This window comes from Rhamphochromis sp. 'chilingali', assembly GCF_963969265.1.
Source record: "Rhamphochromis sp. 'chilingali' genome assembly, chromosome: 7".
Lineage (NCBI taxonomy): Eukaryota > Metazoa > Chordata > Actinopteri > Cichliformes > Cichlidae > Rhamphochromis > Rhamphochromis sp. 'chilingali'.
Genome location: NC_137934.1, coordinates 36,647,022 through 36,665,834, shown reverse-complemented (window position 1 = coordinate 36,665,834; position 18,813 = coordinate 36,647,022). Strand labels below are relative to the sequence as shown.

The window sequence follows — 18,813 nt, the reverse complement described above, 5'->3', positions numbered from 1 at the left end:
AACACTACAGTTATTTACAGCGCTGTCGGCCGATGTTTTTTTTCCCTTTTACTTACTTCCGAAAAGAAAACCTAATTTCTGCCGTTCAATAGGCTTCTGAACAAATTTAAACTTTTTAAAATTATACAAAATGCAAAACGCTTAGCGTGTCTCTAATAAAACCGCTGTAACTTCAGAGGTAATGTTCATAAGTTGATTAATGATTTTCTTTCGTTTTTGATCTACTGCAGAATATTTTTATAAAATCCAGGCCAGGAAAATCACCTTCATGTTTTTCTGTGTTTTATCTTCAGCTACTTTGACACAAAGGCATCTGCTGTGATGCTCACACCTTTGATAAAGTCTTGCAAGTGTCAGCTTCCTTTTTATAGATACAAAAATATGTAAATATACTGATCTGAATTATAATATTTCTGACTGTCTGAGGCAAAATTTCCCAGATTCAAATCAAATTGAATCGAATCGTGGATCAAATTGATTCAGGAACTTGTGAATCGGAATCGAATCGATTCTAGAAATCAGTGACGATACCCAGCCCTAGTGCTAGTCTCTTGTCTCATTTTCTTAAAGAAAAAGGGGAGATTGTTAAGATGTATGTAATCTACCTACTGGCTATGCACAGGCGGGAAAGGGGGGGCGGAAGTTTTATGTGGGGACTTTCCACTTGTTGTAAAAAGGAAGGCGACCATTAAAGGTGGAATTCTAATGTCAATTGTCTGATTATTGGACCATCAATAGTACCAGCCAGCACTTCAGTATATAAACACAAAACAAGGAGCAAATAGCCAGCTTTGTCAGTTATGTAGGAGCCATTAGGCATATGTAATCCCCAGCTTCCTGCAGATGCAGGGATCAGATTGGTCAGCTGGAGCGCCGCTTCATTCACGATCTCCTGCGAGTGTACATTATCTCTCCATTTACGTAACTCATGCCTGGCGCAGCAGGATTACCTCAATTTAGCTGCTTTCCCCCTTGTGTCTCTGAAGGGACACCATTTGGGTGACTCCCAGAGATCTCAAGTACTGCGAGTAGACTCTCAAAAATATATATATAAATATTTTTTGACCCAATAATCTGATTTCTCTACAGTTGGTTCCTGACAAGCTGATTGTGATCAATTCCAGCAGATGCTGCCAGTGTGAGTAAGAAACAGAGGGCTAAAAAGCACCTGGCTGATGCAAGATGGCTTCAGTCTTTCTACACAAGTGAGCAGACTGACGATAATGTGCTGAATACCTAGCAGGGGGCACTCTCACTCACAATGAGATGCATTTTTAAAAAAAATATCAGGCAAACAAGACTGCTGGTACTTCAGCTGAGCAAAATTTGAACAATTGTAAACTTTTAACCCTGGCTCTCAGCATAGAGCTGGTATGCCCAACGGTGATTTTTTGTTTTTATGGGCTGATGTCTTTTTGTTTGTTTGTCTGTTTGCTTTTTGTAATGGTATAAACATTTAAAGGCGTGGATTGGCTAATTGGTCATGATCGACTCTAGGCTGGACCAATTACAGCCGATGAGGTTGAACTTTAAAGTTCTGTATTGAGGTGAAAAGGAACGCAATTTGTCCCATACTTCAGCTAGAATGAAAAAAAAGACGCAAAGCTGGAGTTTTTCTGCGTCTTTATGCTGCACAGCTGCCTCTTCTTCTCTCATTTTCTCCCCCTCCTTCTCCTGTTGCTATTTCAATCATGAAATTGATCAATGATCAGCTGATCGGCTTTTCTCTCTTGTTTGTTTATCGTCCCCTTTGCGCCAGAAAGAGGAAACAGGTGGAGGTCGCGCTAAACAACAGCAGCATGTTTAAGCTTGATCAGCTGTTGTTAGAATTTATTTAATATTACTTTCTAGTATCAGCTGATGTTTGCTGGAGCCACAGCTGTAAAAGCTGCTGGTCATGATGTCGGTTTGGATATGTGGTGAGAGGGAAACATGAAGATGAAACCAGGAGATGTCCTTACTGAATCATCAGAGCTGAACAGGTGATGGAGGAACAGGTTTACCTTTTAGGTGACATGAATGAGTTGAAGGGAAGTTATGACCTGTTTCTGAGAAATAACACCAGGATCCTTTTTTAACGTAGCTGGCGGCTGATAACTGTGCAGGGGCGAGTCTAGCAAAATTTTGCCAGGGGGCCAGGTAGGGCATTAACAGGGAAAGGGGGGCACAAAGAAATACTTTTCTTTCTTATTTTCATTTTAAATGTCTAGCTTTTAATAAATAATTATCTGAATCTTACAACCAAAGTGGTCATCTGATGTAAAATGTATAGAAATTCATTATTGCATATAGTAAATATCCATCCATCCATCCATCCATCCATCCATCCATCCATCCATCCATCCATCCATCCATTTTCTTCCGCTTATCCGGGGCCGGGTCGTGGGGGCAGCAGCCCAAGCAGAGAGGCCCAGACCTCCCTCTCCCCAGCCACCTCCTCCAGCTTATCCGGGGGAACACCAAGGCTTTCCCAGGCCAGCCGAGAGATATAATCTCTCCAGCGTGTCCTGGGTCTGCCCCGGGGCCTCCTCCCGGTGGGACATGCCCGGAACACCTCACCCAGGAGGCGCCCAGGAGGCATCCTTGTCAGATGTCCGAACCACCTCAACTGACTCCTTTCGATGTGGAGCATCTGAGCCCCTCCCGAATGGCCGAGCTTCTCACCCTATCTCTAAAGGAGAGGCCAGCCACCTTTCAGAGGAAACCCATTTCCGCCGCTTGTATTCGCAATCTTGTTCTTTGGGTCACTACCCACAGCTCGTGACCATAGGTGAGGGTAGGGGCATAGATCGACCGGTAAATTGAGAGCTTTGCTTTTACACTCAGCTCTCTCTTCACCACAACAGACCGGTACAGCGTCTGCATCACTGCAGCCGCTGCACCAATCCGTCTGTCGATCTCCCGCTCCCTTCTTCCATCACTCGTGAACAAGACCCCGAGATATTTAAACTCCTCCAATTGGAGGAGTTTAAATATTTGTATGTGTATGTATGTGGTTTAGAGACATCCAGGTGCCACAGGTAAGGGAAGTGATGGGTCACTACTCAGGAATCTGAGACCACGTGACCATGCTTTAGCTACGGCGGAGTCAGATGAGGAAGAAGAGAGAGGAGGGGTGACACCGGCAGTGTTTATTTTGACAGATGTTTTTAATTTTTTTAGCTGCTCTTTTCCCTCATGAAGCTTTTCCTTTTCTCACACTGTTGTTGTAAATAAAAATGTATTTTCATTGATAAAAAAGTTTACATTGACCTGCTGCACCATCTCATGGTACAAAATGGTATTACAGCAAAATATGGCCTGGGTCTATCTAAGCTGAACTTGGTCTCTCTCTTTAGCACAGTGCATAGGAGTTTTGGACATAAAAAAAACTAAACATAGTAGTTCTTCCACATCCCCCCCCCCCAAAAAAAAACAACAACAAACAAACAAAAAACAGTCCAACAGAGGACAAGAAAGAGTGCACACAGCTCAAGTTACCATTTGTCTTTGATTTATTTGGACAGTAATTACAGGATATACATAGTGTTTCATTGAAACAACAGTGTAACACTGATGGGCAAAGCCCTCTTTGCTCCTGAGGTCAAGAGTTGGTTGACGTACTCTCAAGCGGAGATGTGCAGAAACAACATTTTGCTGTGTTTGTGTTCAGGGGCCAAAAAGGAAAAGAAGACTGATACCGCTCAACAACGGGGCTTTCACACAGTTCCTAAACGAGAATTTCAGTCAGTCTTAACGGAGAAGAACCGCTGAAGCTCCGATGCACTGAAACAAATTTGGTATTAACCACCTTGGGATTTGTTTTGTTTTACAGCTCCAATACAACATTGTACAAAAAAAAAAAAAGCATATTTACAGGTGAACTCAATAGATATATATATATATATACACACATATACATGTACACGTACAATATTATATAAATATAGTAAAATATTTTAAATTACATTGATTTCACGGTCTTCCATAAATAGATGACAACATTTCGGTGACGTGTGAATGTTGGAAGCACAGTGTGCCATCTACGACGGGCTCTCCACTCGGTGGGAAGGAATCCGCGTCGAGCTCTCTTGTTCGTTATTGTTTGGTTGAAGGTGTTCAAGAGTGCAACCTGTTTTTAGTTGTTTCTTAGGTTGTTTTTTTTTTGCAAGTTTAACAGGTATCTTATAACCACGGCATGTGATCAAAATTCAAAGTATTCTCCCATAAAGAAAAAATTTCAAGTTTCCCACAACCCCTGAGTGGGGGAAGTGGAACCGGGAGGCTCGCAGGCCTTCTCAAAGCAGTAGTGTCGTCGCTGCGCAGACCTTCAGCAGGTTATAAAGACTAAATACAGTTTCAGGAGAGACCTCACGCAAGAACCTCTGCAGCGCCCAGTGCTGGGTTTGAAAGGGCAGGTTCTGTTGAGTGACGCACAGTTTTACAAGGAAAGCTGACACTGTTAACAAGGTTGCAGAGGCTTGGTACAAATACTGAAATAGGCTGTTAGGCCTTGCCTGTGAAAACTGACAAGTGTGCTGATTTTAAGTGCTTTTCACTATATAATTATGCTTTACAAACACAGTTTTGGCAAAGTTAAAAAAAAGAAAAACTGTTGTAAAGAACGTAACTAAGTCTGTTCCCACTTGTCAGGATTTGGAAAATTCACAAGGTTTTTCTTTTGTTTTGTCAGCAGGATCTATTGTTGCTGAGCTCAGAGGACAGTTGCAGCGTATCTGAGCATAAGCTCTATTTTGAACTCTATGACTATTTCTTCTGTGGCGTGAGGCACGTTAAAAGAATTTTGTTTTCAGCTGTACCTTTAGTAACTATTCAAAAATAAAAGCAAAACAAAGCCCCATACCTCAAACTATCAAAACACGAAGAATAAAAATGAGCAAAAATGACAATGAAAAAAGTTGCAATAAAAACAGAAACAAACAAAAAAAGTAAAACGCTGACATTGTGGTCTATCACAGCATACTGTACAAAGTTCAGATACATTCTCTTGGAATGGCATGGTCCGTCGCTCAGCGAGTCAATGCTGAACATGAAGCGAGTTCTTGTGTTTTTCTTGGTTTACAATAGGTTTGATGTTGGTTACAAGGATGTCGAAGAGCCAGCAGCAAACAGCAGGAGAGCTGGAGGTTTAGTGTCCGCTGTCGCTTGTGGCGTTCTTGATCCAGTCCAGGATGATGAGGGTCATGCTGCCAAGCATGACCACGATACCGAGAACGAGGAAGACTAATGCCTAGAGAGCAAAATAAGATCACAGTTAGCTAATGTGTTCATTCACACCAAGTTAAATGAAACCTTTCACAGTTCAACAAATGTGTAATTTGTTGTCTTCGGTTCAGTATAAAGCTAATTATCTTACTTTAGCTTAGCAATGCAGAAGATAAAGCCCATTTGTTGCACTATTTGTGTTATCCTTTAGTTAAAAATATGAGAATTAAAGAAAAAGAAAAAAACAATCAAACATAAGAATTGTGGTTTTGAACAGAGTTAATTCAAGTGTTTGCTTAATATGAAGTTAAACTAAAGGGCTAATTACTGCAGCTACAACCATGTCGAATTCTTGGCAAGGAAACAAATAAGTGTAAAGTTCCAAAACTGTTCATTTCATCGAACTCCATCTTACCCCGATCTTTTGCCTAGACTTCATGGACTCTTTCTTGACCAGTCTGATGTAGAAAGCTGAAGGCAGGATGAAGATGAGCATGGCAGCAGCAGAAGCTCCTGACAGAGTAAAGACATTTGACATTTTAGTCACAATCCTTTCTTTTACTGTTGCTAAGATGTTATTACAGTATCTTGTATGCAGACACATACCTATAAAGCCAAAGATGTCCCTGATGGTGGGAACGAAAATAACCAGGGCATTTGTGCCAGCCAGCAAGAACACAGTGATGGCAGTGTGGCGAACCCAGCTGAATTCCTTAGAAGGGCACAGGAGGTGGTTGACAGTGGTACGAATCTGCACAATGAGAAAGACACAGGGAGGTTATTCCACATGACCGATTATTTGTAGTAATTCATATTTTAGAATCTCTGTGACATTTTTTTTCAAACTTACAGGGAAGAGGACAACAGGGACAGTAAGGGTGACGGCGGTCAGCACGGCCAGACGGACAATCAACAGGAGCACATCAAACTTGTACACTTTGGTGTAGGTATGCAGCAGCTCATCTCCCACGTGCTCTATAGACAAAGACAACAGATGTCCTCCACTTAAGTCAGGGTTAAAGTCATCTACTCATCTAGAGGACTGTACATGGATAACTAATGGTTAGAACCTGATACCATTTTATAAATTAAATTTTAGAAAAAATTTAAATTTGCATTGTTAGTCAAAGATTTTTTATTATGAAGTTCTATAAACGCAAAGTAAGTAAAACCTTATATATTATATCACCCATATTTATATGTGTATATGTGCCATTAGGATTAATAGCATAAAAATTTGCTTCATGACAAGCTAAATTTCTTTCATATCTTTGCAATCAGTGTAAAGGTGGGAGTAGCTGCTAATTAGCTTATCTTAGTATAGTAATTTGGCTACACGCTATTTATATTTTTAAGAATCTGTACTACATAAATAGTAAAATAATAATGAGAAGAATGCTAGCGCTTCAGAGACGTCTCTGGATCGAGCTAAGCTAACCAGCTAATGAAAAAAGTAAACATGTTTTGACTCTGTTTTTTGGGGTCTAGTTTTTACATTTTCCTTTGCCTTAAGCTGTGTGCTTATTCAGATTTTTTAAATTTTCCGCATTTAAATTTAAGCTAAGCTAACTGAAACAATGGTTTGCTAAGCCTTGTGGTTTTACAAAGGTTTGCAGGTTGACATTAGCATGCACAGCAACAAAAAACATTTTGTTTCATTTTTAACACCCTGTTATGATATTTTAATGTAAAATAAGTGTTTTACTAGAACTAAAAAAGCATTTTTTTGTTAGATGTATATTTAAGCAAGAGTTTTACGGCCACAAACCACCTAAATTCTTTGGCGACTTCTATGTTGTTTTAGGAGTATTTAAGTAGGTAAAACAAATATAATTTCGCAATGTCGACTCATCCCGACTACAAACTGGTGGGGGGGGGCACGCCACACTGTCACAGTTTTCACTATCACTCTCTTGTATAACTGCTGGTAAGTTCCAGGAACATTTCTTGGTGGTCTATCAGTTGTTTTTGTCATGACGCACGGGAACACAAACATGCTAGCACACTGCTCAGTGGCATCAGGTGGGTTTTTTCACAGTCTTGCATAACTACTGTTCCTGAAAGTTTCTCGCTTAACCTTAGATGACAGAGCCCATTTAACATTTTGTATAACTTCTTGTGAACTGGTATAGGTGTGTGTTGACATTAACTGCGTCAAGAAACTAAATTTAGTTACATTTTTTCCCCACGTAAAAAATTTGTGTACATATTTACATTTTTACTTTCTTGACTTACGGTTAAAAGTCAGGTATCCAAAAAGGGCAGCCAGCAGGTACATGATGAACATAGCCAGGAAAGAAACATTGGCGACATTCTGCATCTTCTTGCGGGAACGGCTGTTCAGCAGAGAGTTGAAGACATGTTTTATTTAGACAGCAGACAAAAATGACTGTAAAAAAGTTGTAAATTGTGTTTTATATGTCAGGGAAATTTAAAAAGACGGCAGTGTATACTCACTCTTTGAGCTCGTCGTACATGGGCAGGATGGCGGGGTGGCACACAAAGGCGAAGGTAATAATAGGGACAGCATAAACAGTCTAGGGAGGTAAATAAAATTCATTAAACTAACGTCTAAAAAGTAGAAATGATTTCATTATGGTTTATTTCAATTCTACAGATGTTCTAAGTCTTTACCTGTGAGTTGACAATAAAGTATTTTGGCTTGCAGGTGTCCTCGTCAGAAGTATTGTCGCTGTGTGAGCTGTGTGAGATGTTCAACGAATGAGTCAAGTTGTCATCGTGAATATCAGGGAGAGGGCATGGGATCTGGAACTTTTTGATGATCACCTTGAAGGAGCAGAGAGCAAATTTCCCATTTTAGCTCCTTATTGTAAAGAAGCAAAGGTTCATTAAAACCACATTTACGGCATGATCAGAAACAAAGACTTGACTGTTGTTGTGCTGTCCTGTTCCACTATTAAATGAATTCATTTGACTACATTTTTTAAAACAAAGGAATCCCGCTCTGTTGTGTAGGAGGAAGGGATTTCACTGGAAGACTGAAACTCAATTGGCAAAACAAGAACAGGCCAAAGGATGTGTGTAAAGGATATGCGGTGATACGCTAACATGAGGAATGAGGAAAGGTGTGTCATACTCACCACAATCAGAAAAAAGACCATGCACAGCAGTGACAGACCACTTGTGTAACCAAGGTAACCTGAAAGAGTGAAAAACACAATCATTAGCGATGCCCTCCTGTATCACGTCACGCTACGCTATTAAGATTTTAAAGCTTTTGAAATCTTGCACGTGTGCAAGTGCGTCACTGACTTTGAACCCAACCCTGTTCAGAAATGCATCTGACTCGCAGCACCCACCCACAAAACACACACACACACACACACTTTCCTTACCTAAGTTCTTTAGCAGCGACAGGGGCAGGATAATGCCAACACTAACCAGCAACACCAGGTAGTCACCGTTGACGTACCATTGACTGAAATACAAGACAGAGCATGTCAGTGTTAGCTAATGGAGATCACCAATGAATAGGTAAAGATTTCTGTAGCTGTGTTAAAGGGGCAACACAGGTTGTTTTGCAGTGTTCTACTGTGAAATCTACTGTCAATGAGTTTGAATTGTTTGTTAGTTTTATCATCTTTCTTGTGTATATCTTGCATATTACGAAGCTTTGATCTTATTACAAACTGATGAACCAGGACCACAAGTAATTTAATTAGCTACGTGATGCCGAAAGCAGCACGCTGAATCTACTTTCCTGTGAAATCCTCTGCTGCTTTTAGGGCTGATCAAACCTCTCAGCCTCTGCACACTAGCTGACAAGAACTGGCCTCCGCAAGCATGACTGCATAGCTTACAAAAATAGATGTAACAAAGCGGCACAGAGGAGAGCGAACTACATCAATTTTTTAAACTCGAAGCCGGGTGGCGGTGAGATCATCCCGCGCTCCATCTCTGTGCGGCACCAGCTGCATTTTCTAAAAGGGCTCTTTGAAAGAGCCGCTCAGAAAGACAGAACACTGTCCGTCCATTTAAAAACAGCCAGACAGTCCTCCTACACAGCTTGTGCTCCAAGCAGAGCGACAAAGCCGCTGCTTCACCTTCCCCGACACTCAGCACTTGAAAAACAACTGGCAGCCATTTTGCTTAACATGTCCACCTCGAGTGCTTCTTTCGGGCATTCCGGTTCTCTTTCATTCCTTCTAGGAATTTATTTTTTTCACCAACACCTCCCTTTTGTAGTCCTAGTGCAACCAGCAAACATTCCTATTGGGGCGAGTAAACCATGCTGTATTGACATTTAGTCTACATCTTTGGCTGCACGACAAATGGTCTGGTGGTCTGACCTGAACCACTACCAAAATCGAATCAGATGTTCCTTGGACAGAGGCCAGCTTGACTGATTTATCCTTGGATTTCTTGGAAATAAGTCTACAACCTCCAGGTTCATTATTTGATTTGTTAAAAATATTCATATAAGTAATGCGCCAGTTTCAGCAGTGTTTCCTGTGTTAGGTGAAATAAAGCAGTGAAACATGAAAAAGAAAGAAATGGCTAGTATTACTATAAAGCTTGAAAATTCAGAGCCACCAAGCAGAGCGTTTAGCTGCTAGTGGAGCCATCCAGCAGTGTTTGTATGACTTTCCCCTCTTCATGTAAACACAGCTTATGTTTGTTTACAAGAAAACACCACACGGTGCATTTAAAGAGGTCATGTCGGCCAGTTTGAGGCGCTGTGTCTGTTGGAGCGGTGCGCACAGACATGCAGTCATTTCTAACTTTTCCAGACCTGCGTTTGTGTGTGGAAGCTGCTAAAATATCAAAGTCACTCACTCGTCGTTGGCTCCTGTGAAAGCTTTTATAACAGTGGGCAGCTCGTATTTCACGATGTAGAGGTAGCTCGACATGGCTGTTGGGGAAAAAACAGAAAAACAACAACAACACCAGTTAGCACATTTTCCTGTAAAACTGAGGGAGAAAAAAGAAAAGGAGGAAACTCTGCCATAAAAATAATGATCTCTAATATTTGGCAAGGGGCCCAGATGCTTGTAAAATGACTCAAGGTTTTACTGGAAGCTACAAAAACAAACAAAACAAGCTGGTTTCCATCAACCAAGGTTTCCCCCCGTGCCTTCCCCCCTCCATGCTCTCATTGCAGACACAGAGGAGCAGTGTTTTAGCTTTCTGAGTGAGCACATGTTGGATCTATTACAGTTACGTAACATTCATTTTTCTTACCTCCAATGTTCTGCATGGTGATGGAGAGGGAGGCTGCGAATTTCCCCGGTGTCCCGAAGGCTTTGTAACCCAACTGCTCGTACACCAGTGCGCCTAAAGACACAAAGAATTGTGGATTTAGAACAAAAGTATTTTTAAAAAAATACACACTTGGCATTTGGGGATGTTTGTCTGATAGACTTACCCCCTTCATTGGCCGTCTTCAGCAACAAGTGCACAGAATACAAGGAGAAGATGGCGACAGACGCAAGAAGAATCCTGTAAACAGACAAGGGAGAGCTTTAGCTGTATGTTTACCTGCGACCTTGATATAATTAGGAGATTTAAAAAAAAGAAAAGCAGAAAAATCAATGATGAAATGTTCTGATCAAGGCTGAAGTGCTGAACATGGGCCTTTGAAGGCCAGTTGAATGACAAATGTATTTTCCTGACTGGTGAACAAACACATTGACATTTGGCTGACGTGAAGGTCACATATTGCTGTGCAGGGTCTACTGATCATGTCTCACATCCCTTCTCTCTTGTGATGGCTCAGATCTCGTGTGTTTTGGGAGAATTTGCCGTTAGGATGATTTCTGCTCCAAGAGCAAAGTGTCAGTACCTTTAGTGTTTCCTTCGAGACCTGAGCGTGTGCAAGTTTGCAATCTGCCTTGTCAAAAACAAACCCAGAACTCTAAGTTCTTTGAGTCACAAGCAGCATCAGCAGGAATCCAAAGGACGAAAGGTTTCCCTGCCCCTGGGATGCTGCAGAGGCAGCACTGTACACTCGGCGTTATTAATAGTTCAGATGAAAGTAAATCTCTTGGCCTTCTGAGACTTGTCTTTGATAAACGCAATGTTCAGCTGTGTGTCCAGCTGCTTTAGCGGCTGCTCGTCTGTCTATGACGTCCTTATTCTGTCTCATCTTAGTTTGCAAAGGCTTGATCTGCTTTACTAGCACCAGACAGTACTTCAGCATATAAACACAGAGACATAAGGCGCAGGTAGCAAGGTTTGTCAGCTGGGTAGGAGCCATCAGGTGTTTGTAATCCCCAGCTTCCTGCAGATGCAGGGATCAGACTGGCCAGCTGCAGCTCCATTCATGATCTCCTGCAAGCGTACATTATCTCTCCATTTACGTAATTCGTGCGTGGAGCAGCAGGATTACCTCGACTTAGCTGCTTTTCCTGCCACTCCCTTTTGTTTCTGACTCCCAGAGATGTCGAATACTGCGAGTGGACTCAAAAAAATATTAGATTTTTTATTTGGACCCAATAATCTGATTTCTTTCAATTGGTTGCTGACAGACTGATTGTGAAAAGTTCCAGCAGATGCTGCCAGCGTGAGTGAGAAACGGAGGGCTAAAAAGAAAAAATTAAGAAATGCAGCACGCGGCTGATGCAAGGTGGCTTCAGTGTTTCCACACACACAAATAATGTGCTGAATAACCAGCAGGGGGCACTATCACTCACAATGAGATGCACTTTAAAAAAAATCTCAAGATTGCTGGTACTTCAGCTGAACAACATTTGAACAATTGTAAACTTTCAACCCTGACTCTCAGGGTCGAGCAGTTGCATAAAGGACACATAAACACTCTGCTGGCGGCGAAAAGTCGTCGTGCAGAGATTCAATGATTCAATGAGATGCTATACATCACAAGCTGTCACACCAATGCAACAGACAAAGCCATACCTGCCCGTGCTCATCTGAGCCGAATGCGGATTATGAAATAAAAACACACCAGTTTTGAGTCATGCTTATTTGGTTTTCTTTACATCTTAACCTCTTGACTCTGGTGTTAGCTTAAGGAGTTTCTTTGTTTGTTTCCTTTTGCCTCTTTGCATTGGACAGACGTAAGTAATAGATGCTTACACAAACAGGGCGATGCCAGTGTTGGCCATGGCAAAGGACAGACCCAGGATGCCACTGCCCATGATGGCGTTGCCCAGGTTGAAGACGGACATGCCAAAGGAAGCACTACCCTGGTGCTGTGGAAAAGACGCAGGACGGTTAGGACAAGATGAGACATCACATCACTGGTTAAAGGAGAAAGATAAATGTGCTGGAGGAAAAAGAGAAGCTCTTACAGATTCAGTAGCATACTTCTTCTTGCCCGTGTGTTCAGGGAGGAAGTTTTGGCACTCTGCGTCAAAATCGGGGTATTGGCTTTAAAAGAAAAGAGAAGAATCAAGAGTTATTTTTGTGAAGTGTGGTTTATACCATGTGCAGTTTTCAGTTCTTAAGTATATATTTTTCACTATAGTGTGTGTAAAGTGAGCCTTACCCATCCAGTGGCACCTTCTTTGGGCATGGGTATTCACTGCTGTTTGAGCTGCTGCTGTCATCTTCTGGAACATTGTTGAAATCTCTCATCTCGGGCATTTTAAAGCTAAAAAAAATAAATAAAAAAAGTTGTTTTAACTGTTAATTAACTGTATTTCTTATATTTCTGTATACTGCGTCAGTTCCTCAGTCTTTTCCCCCCATTTCTAGCTGTGCGCGTTCACGCTGCCTTGAGAATAATCAATATTATAGTGGCTCCACCGCAGCGTTACTCAGGAATCTGAGACCACGTGACAATGCTTTAGCTACGGCGGAGTCAGATGAGGAAGAAGAGAGGAGGGAGGAGGGGTGACGCACCGGCAGTGGAAAAATACCAGACCGGCATCACCCCAACTCTTCCATAGATACTGAATGGCACACACACACATACAAAAGAAAAAAGCCGCAGTACACGCGGACAAATGTGACACTTTGCGCACATTTCCCCCTCAAAAATCGTCTTAAAATCTGGACTTTTCACTTTCCTTTTTCTTGAAACATCCCATTTTAGAAACTGCCAATGAAACAAAAACGAGGTGACAATCAGACATAGCTGTCTAAATCGGGCATATAGTAAAATAACCTTCTTGGATGACTTTTACGCACATGAAGATCCAAACAGAGCCACAATGGCATTAAATGGTCAGAGCCATTTAATGCCATTATTCCCATGACCCGACCGGCTCCACTGGAAACAATGACACGTGTTGTCCCTTTATGGGCATGGCTCTCCCATTTTGCGCAGCGGCCGTGGCTCAGGCGCAGGGTTATCTTTAGAGCCTTTTCAGATTACACACAAGAGACACTTTTCTATGTCTTTCATTTCGCACTGTGTGTGTTTTGTGATCTGTGTGGCAGTAAAAAGCCCGTGTCCTAATACATGCCCAGCACTGCAGCATCACTGTCAAGCGGACACTCCATTATTCATTTATTTGGATCAGGGCTGACCTAATAAGAGAAAACGCCTCGGGATTCTCAGACAATGACATGTTATGAGTCTTTAGTGAGAGATCTGCACATGTACTGTGTACTGTGACAGGAAATCATTCTGTTTCACACTGATTAGCTTTTAACACCCGATAACAGACGATTTTTAATTAAAGAAAAATACCTCGCATTAAAAATAAAAAGGTAAAGACATAAAATGCTGTAATAATGTGCAATCAGAAACTGTGCAGTGTGTTAAAACTTGTAAAGATTTGATTTTTTAAAATTTCAAATACTGTTCCGCCCACATCCGCCAATTTTCCCTCTGACGGTAAACGAGAATGTCGACATTCTTACCTTTTGAAGATGTCTTAGGATGCCTGAAGATCCTTTCAGTAAGAAGAAAAAAACGTCCAGACGATTTCTTTATAAAAATCAGCTGATCCTTGAGAAGACTATGGTTTTTTTTAATATATATATGTATATATATTTATAAAGACTGAAATTTTGAATGAATGAATGAATGGACCTACTAGTAGACCAGATCTGACTTTAAAAAGCATAAACAGAAACAGGCCAAGGAGCAAAAAGATAAATAAACCGAAGCAAAAACGCGAAAAGAATTTCGATGTATTGACTATTTGAATCAAAGTCCAAGAAATGCGGCGCGCTCGGAGAGAAAACCCAGTTCTGCTAGAAAAAAGGGGCGAGGGCTCTTCCTTTTATAGATGCCACATTGCATCAGCCCAAACCAGCAAAGAGGGAGGAAGAGGGTGGAGACCTTTTACGCACGGTGACGTGGTTTGTGTACAAACAGATTGACTTGGGGCGATCGTGGCTCAAGAGTTGGGAGTTCGCCTTGTAATCGGAAGGTTGCCGGTTCGAGCCCCGGCTTGGACAGCCTTGGTCGTTGTGTCCTTGGGCAAGACACTTCACCCGTTGCCTACTGGTGGTGGTCAGAGGGCCCGGTGGCGCCAGTGTCCGGCAGCCTCGCCTCTGTCAGTGCGCCCCAGGGTGGCTGTGGCTACATTGTAGCTTGCCATCACCAGTGTGTGAATGTGTGTGTGAATGGGTGGATGACAGGTTGTGTAAAGCGCTTTGGGGTCCTTAGGGACTAGAAAAGCGCTATACAAATACAGGACTTTCCCTCGCTGGAAAACCACGGGCCCTCTCTGATACATTTACAATAATCAAACCACATAAACACTACACCAGTGCTACATAACACACACAAATGTCTAAATCCGTGGATAACTAGGCTTTACTTAATTTTTTTATAGTAACATATATATCAGTTCAGAATTTTCCGTTTAAACGTTCTCATTACTTTTATTTTATTTTATTTTTACTCTCAAGTAGCTCTACGCTGGAACTCTCTCATGGCTTTTTTGTGCGATTAGGATTGCTCTGTTTTGAAAGCAGAACTTGGCCTCGCTGAACCCCACAGATACACTGTGAAGCTAGTTAAACGCTTTTTCTTTTTTTTTCTTTTCTTAAATTAAGGTAAAGTGAAGACTCAGAGTGCACTCTGAGGGCCAGAGTGTCAGTCTAGATCAGGATGTGCCGGAGCTTCAAAGCAGACCTCCCCGTCTGAAGGAGATTACGCACAAACGCCATCATGTGACGGTTATCCTGATCCTTATTCACGCTGCTGGCTCATCTTGTCAGGTCAGGTGTGTGTGTGTGTGTGTGTGTGTGTGTGTGTGTGTGTGTGTGTGTGGTGTATAATCTTCTACTGCTCGGGTTTTAAGTTTATTATTAATGCTGACTGAGAACAGTACAGTTTATGGTCTGGCTTTTGACTTACCTGTAGATAAAACGTTTCCTTCTGTTGCTACACTTTAGATAACAGTCCAAACAGAAGTCATATACAACACATGGAAGGCAGTACTTGCATTAGCACTGTGCTGTTCACTACCCTCTATTTAGATTATGCTCACAGTATTATCATTACTCTTACATGTGTTAGATTTTCAACTGTTTCTTCTGTCCTTCTCTTATTTGTTTAAACAATATAAGCAATAAACCCATAATCACACATGTGGTTACTGAGTGACAGACAGGTGCAGTTCATCTTTAGTTGAATGGAAGTGAATTGGATTTAAAATTTCTTTTAGTCAATACACTCAATTAACGTCCCACTGACCTTTTTTGTGTTTTGTGCATTGTTTGGCTTTCCCCCCACCATCTCAATGGATTTGTTTTTACTCACTTTGGTTTTTTCATTTTCACCCACTGGCCAATAAGCAGAAACCATGCTTATTGGTAAAGTTGGTGAGTTGGAATGACATCCCCGTCTTGCCAATGCCATAAGCCCTTAAATACGGCCCAAGGACAACTTGTGCCTAAATATGGCATTCCAGAGGCTGTGAAGCAGCAACATTAACTGACGCCTAGAAGATGAGAACTGATTGTACTGATGCAACTGTACCGCCAAACGTTGAGTAGCCGACCACATGCACGCCATATTCCAACCGTTCAATGGTCAACAGCCAGCTCAATGACACCCTTCAATACATAACATACTAGAATATGCTAGTGAGGTTCAGAACCACACCTGGTGGGGTGTGGGCAACATATCCACTACTACAAGATCTACTACCTGCATCAGTGCTACACTCAGTAGTTCTTGTACTAGTACTACTTCTACCAGAGTACTGTTTCTATATATAAAACCACTAAATGTACTGATGCATGTGCAGAACTAGTTGTACTGTTAAAATTTATTAACGATTTTTGTCATTAATATGTGGTAAAAAGTAAAAAGTCCAAATAGAAGCATTGCAAGAAGTACACATACTAGTTGTAGTAGTGTTTGCAGCCCTTTACTTTTGCTACTTCCATCTAATAGACACTTTGTACAGGTTATACTACTTATAAAATGAGTTACTACTATCTAATAGTCAAATTGTAATATCGCTATCAACTTTATACTATTCAATACAATTTAATTCAGTTGTATTTATATAGCACCAAATTACCAGAACAGTTCACTTGAGGTGCTTTTTATTGTAAGGTTAGGGCCCTACAGTGATGGAGAAGAAACCCCAGCAACTAAGCATTTGGCAGGAAGAACTCTCTTCTCTTAACAGGAAGAAACCTCCAGGAGAACCAGACTCAGGGATAAGCACTTCCTACTATAACTACTTAACTTACAAAAAACATAGCATTATACCACTGCATGAACTGGACTTCCTACTGTTACTCTTAGCACCTTGTAGATTGTTTTTATTGGTAATATTACTTTTAAAACTGCTTATTACACCTTCTTGTACTGTCTCATTGCCACCCAGTTGCTTACTCATATGGCTAATACTATTCATTGAACCATGACTATCAGTAATACAACTGAAACTAGAAAAATTTGCATTTCCTGCGAAAATGCTGTGTGGATGCCTTAACGCTGAAGTTGCCAGCTGAAAAAAAAGGATTCGAACCTGGCCCTCCTTGTCTCAAGGCAGTGACTCATCTCACTAAGCCACGCTCATTCTCGCAAAGAATAGGTGGACAGACTGACAATTCTGCTGAAATGAGCAGAAGCCAGAGGTGGGACCAAGTCATTGTTTTGCAAGTCTCAAGTAAGTCTCAAGTCTTTATCCTCAAGTCTCAAGTCAAGTCTCAAGTAATGTCAGGCAAGTCAGAGTCGAGTCTCAAGTCACTGGTGTAAAAGTCCGAGTCAAGTCACAAGTCTGAAACTTTGAATTTCAAGTCCTTTCGAGTCTTTAAAAAAAACAAACGAAAAAATAATGTTGCAGTTATATGCTAAATGTAAATATTAGACCATGTAATTTTAAAATCTGTGTTTTTCTCAACACATGACAAAATAGTGAACTTAGAAAATATACACAAATTGTGAAATTGCACCTCTTTAAAATGCAGCTCAATTAAACCTAGCTCCTAGAATAATTTTCACCGACAGTTCTGAGATAAGCTGCATGTTATTCTTGGATGCGGTTGTAGGACCGGCTTTAAAATCGCATGACAAAAATATCATACACATTAAAAAAAAACTGTATCACCAACATAGCCTGGACAACATTTGCTAGTTAGATGAAGTCAGCTATCTCATCTTAGCATATTTATATGCATATTTATAATCATACGGTTCTTGGAGTGAGTGCACACACTCATGAAGTTTAGTAACTTCCGGTCACTGCAACAAGCCCAGGTACAGTTTACCGACGGATGGGTACAGGACCTTGAAATGCACCGTGTAGAACGAAAGACCATCGTACGTATCATAAGTTTACCAGTCTCACAAATTGTCGTCATAAATACACATTCGTTAACCGTTTATTAATAGGACCTTTGAGCTCAACGGTAATTAATTAGTAGTGGAAATAATTTCTGGTACCCATCACAGAAATGTAGCAGTGACAACAATATTGTATGCTGTAATCGTACTGGGCAATTAGTGATACAAAAAACCTGTTTTATCCTGTGAATAAAAGTATATGTTTTTGTCAATGTACCATAATAACAGAGGCGAAACGCAATATTGTGTCAGGACAATTCACTATTTATGCACAATAAATAAAGGAGCATAGCGCGACAATTTCTGTTCAGCGCCAGACTTGCTTGTAACCTATATCACCAATTATGTTATGAAAATGACGTATTAACTACTAAAAAACACTGACCTTCGTGTAAATGCTTGGAGCAGACTAACCTGTGAGCTGGAGTGTTCTGGGACGTTATATTTGATCTTTGAATGGCTGCAATCCAGGCCATCTGTCGCCTCTTTGTTACTTCGGAAACATGGCTCGAACAATTTCTCTTCAACGACGTAATCCGATAACAACCGATCTCTTTACCCGTCGGCTTCCCGTGGCTGTCATGCGACCGGCTATTGCAGTTAATAATACAACGGCTTCTTGACATTTTTGTGTTTCTTTTTATCGCTGTATAACTGATTTTAATTGAAAGCCTGCGTGCGCTAGTACCGCTTGCCACGAGTTCCCAGAATCCTTTGCGGTTCTACCCGTGAATGACGTCACATTTTCAATCTCTATATAATATGCATGTTAAATTTTATATTTGGGGTAAAATATCAAGTCTTTTCAAGTAAACCGGTTCAAGTCCAATTCAAGTCCCAAGTCATTGGTGTAAAAGTCCAAGTCAAGTCACAAGTCTTAGAACATTTTTTCAAGTCAAGTCTAAAGTCATAAAATTAAT

General features: G+C 41.1%; 1 protein-coding gene across 1 annotated transcript; it reads right to left on the bottom strand.

The window, feature by feature from the left end:
* Nucleotides 1-3,476: 3,476 nt before the first annotated feature.
* On the bottom strand, nt 3,477-14,350 carry slc38a2 (solute carrier family 38 member 2). Its single transcript, XM_080886506.1, has 16 exons — nt 13,996-14,350; nt 12,674-12,778; nt 12,477-12,555; nt 12,262-12,377; nt 10,592-10,665; nt 10,408-10,500; nt 10,003-10,078; nt 8,562-8,644; nt 8,307-8,365; nt 7,840-7,992; nt 7,663-7,742; nt 7,441-7,541; nt 6,056-6,180; nt 5,812-5,956; nt 5,621-5,718; nt 3,477-5,230 (listed from the first exon to the last, which is right to left on the bottom strand). The coding sequence occupies exons 2-16, from the start codon at nt 12,769-12,771 to the stop codon at nt 5,129-5,131; spliced, it is 1,482 nt and encodes a 493-aa protein (XP_080742632.1). The 5' UTR covers nt 12,772-12,778; nt 13,996-14,350; the 3' UTR covers nt 3,477-5,128.
* Nucleotides 14,351-18,813: the final 4,463 nt, after the last annotated feature.

What these genes read in the sequence shown, in the direction of transcription:
- slc38a2 (XM_080886506.1), bottom strand. Translation starts at nt 12,771, where the DNA reads ATGCCCGAGATGAGAGATTTCAACAATGTTCCAGAAGATGACAGCAGC. An exon ending in ACTGGCATCGCCCTGTTTGT is followed by an intron (nt 10,666 to 12,261) that starts GTAAGCATCTAT and finishes GTCTGTTTACAG; the next exon opens with GATTCTTCTTGCGTCTGTCG. An exon ending in TCCCTGTTGTCCTCTTCCCT is followed by an intron (nt 5,957 to 6,055) that starts GTAAGTTTGAAA and finishes CTCATTGTGCAG; the next exon opens with ATTCGTACCACTGTCAACCA.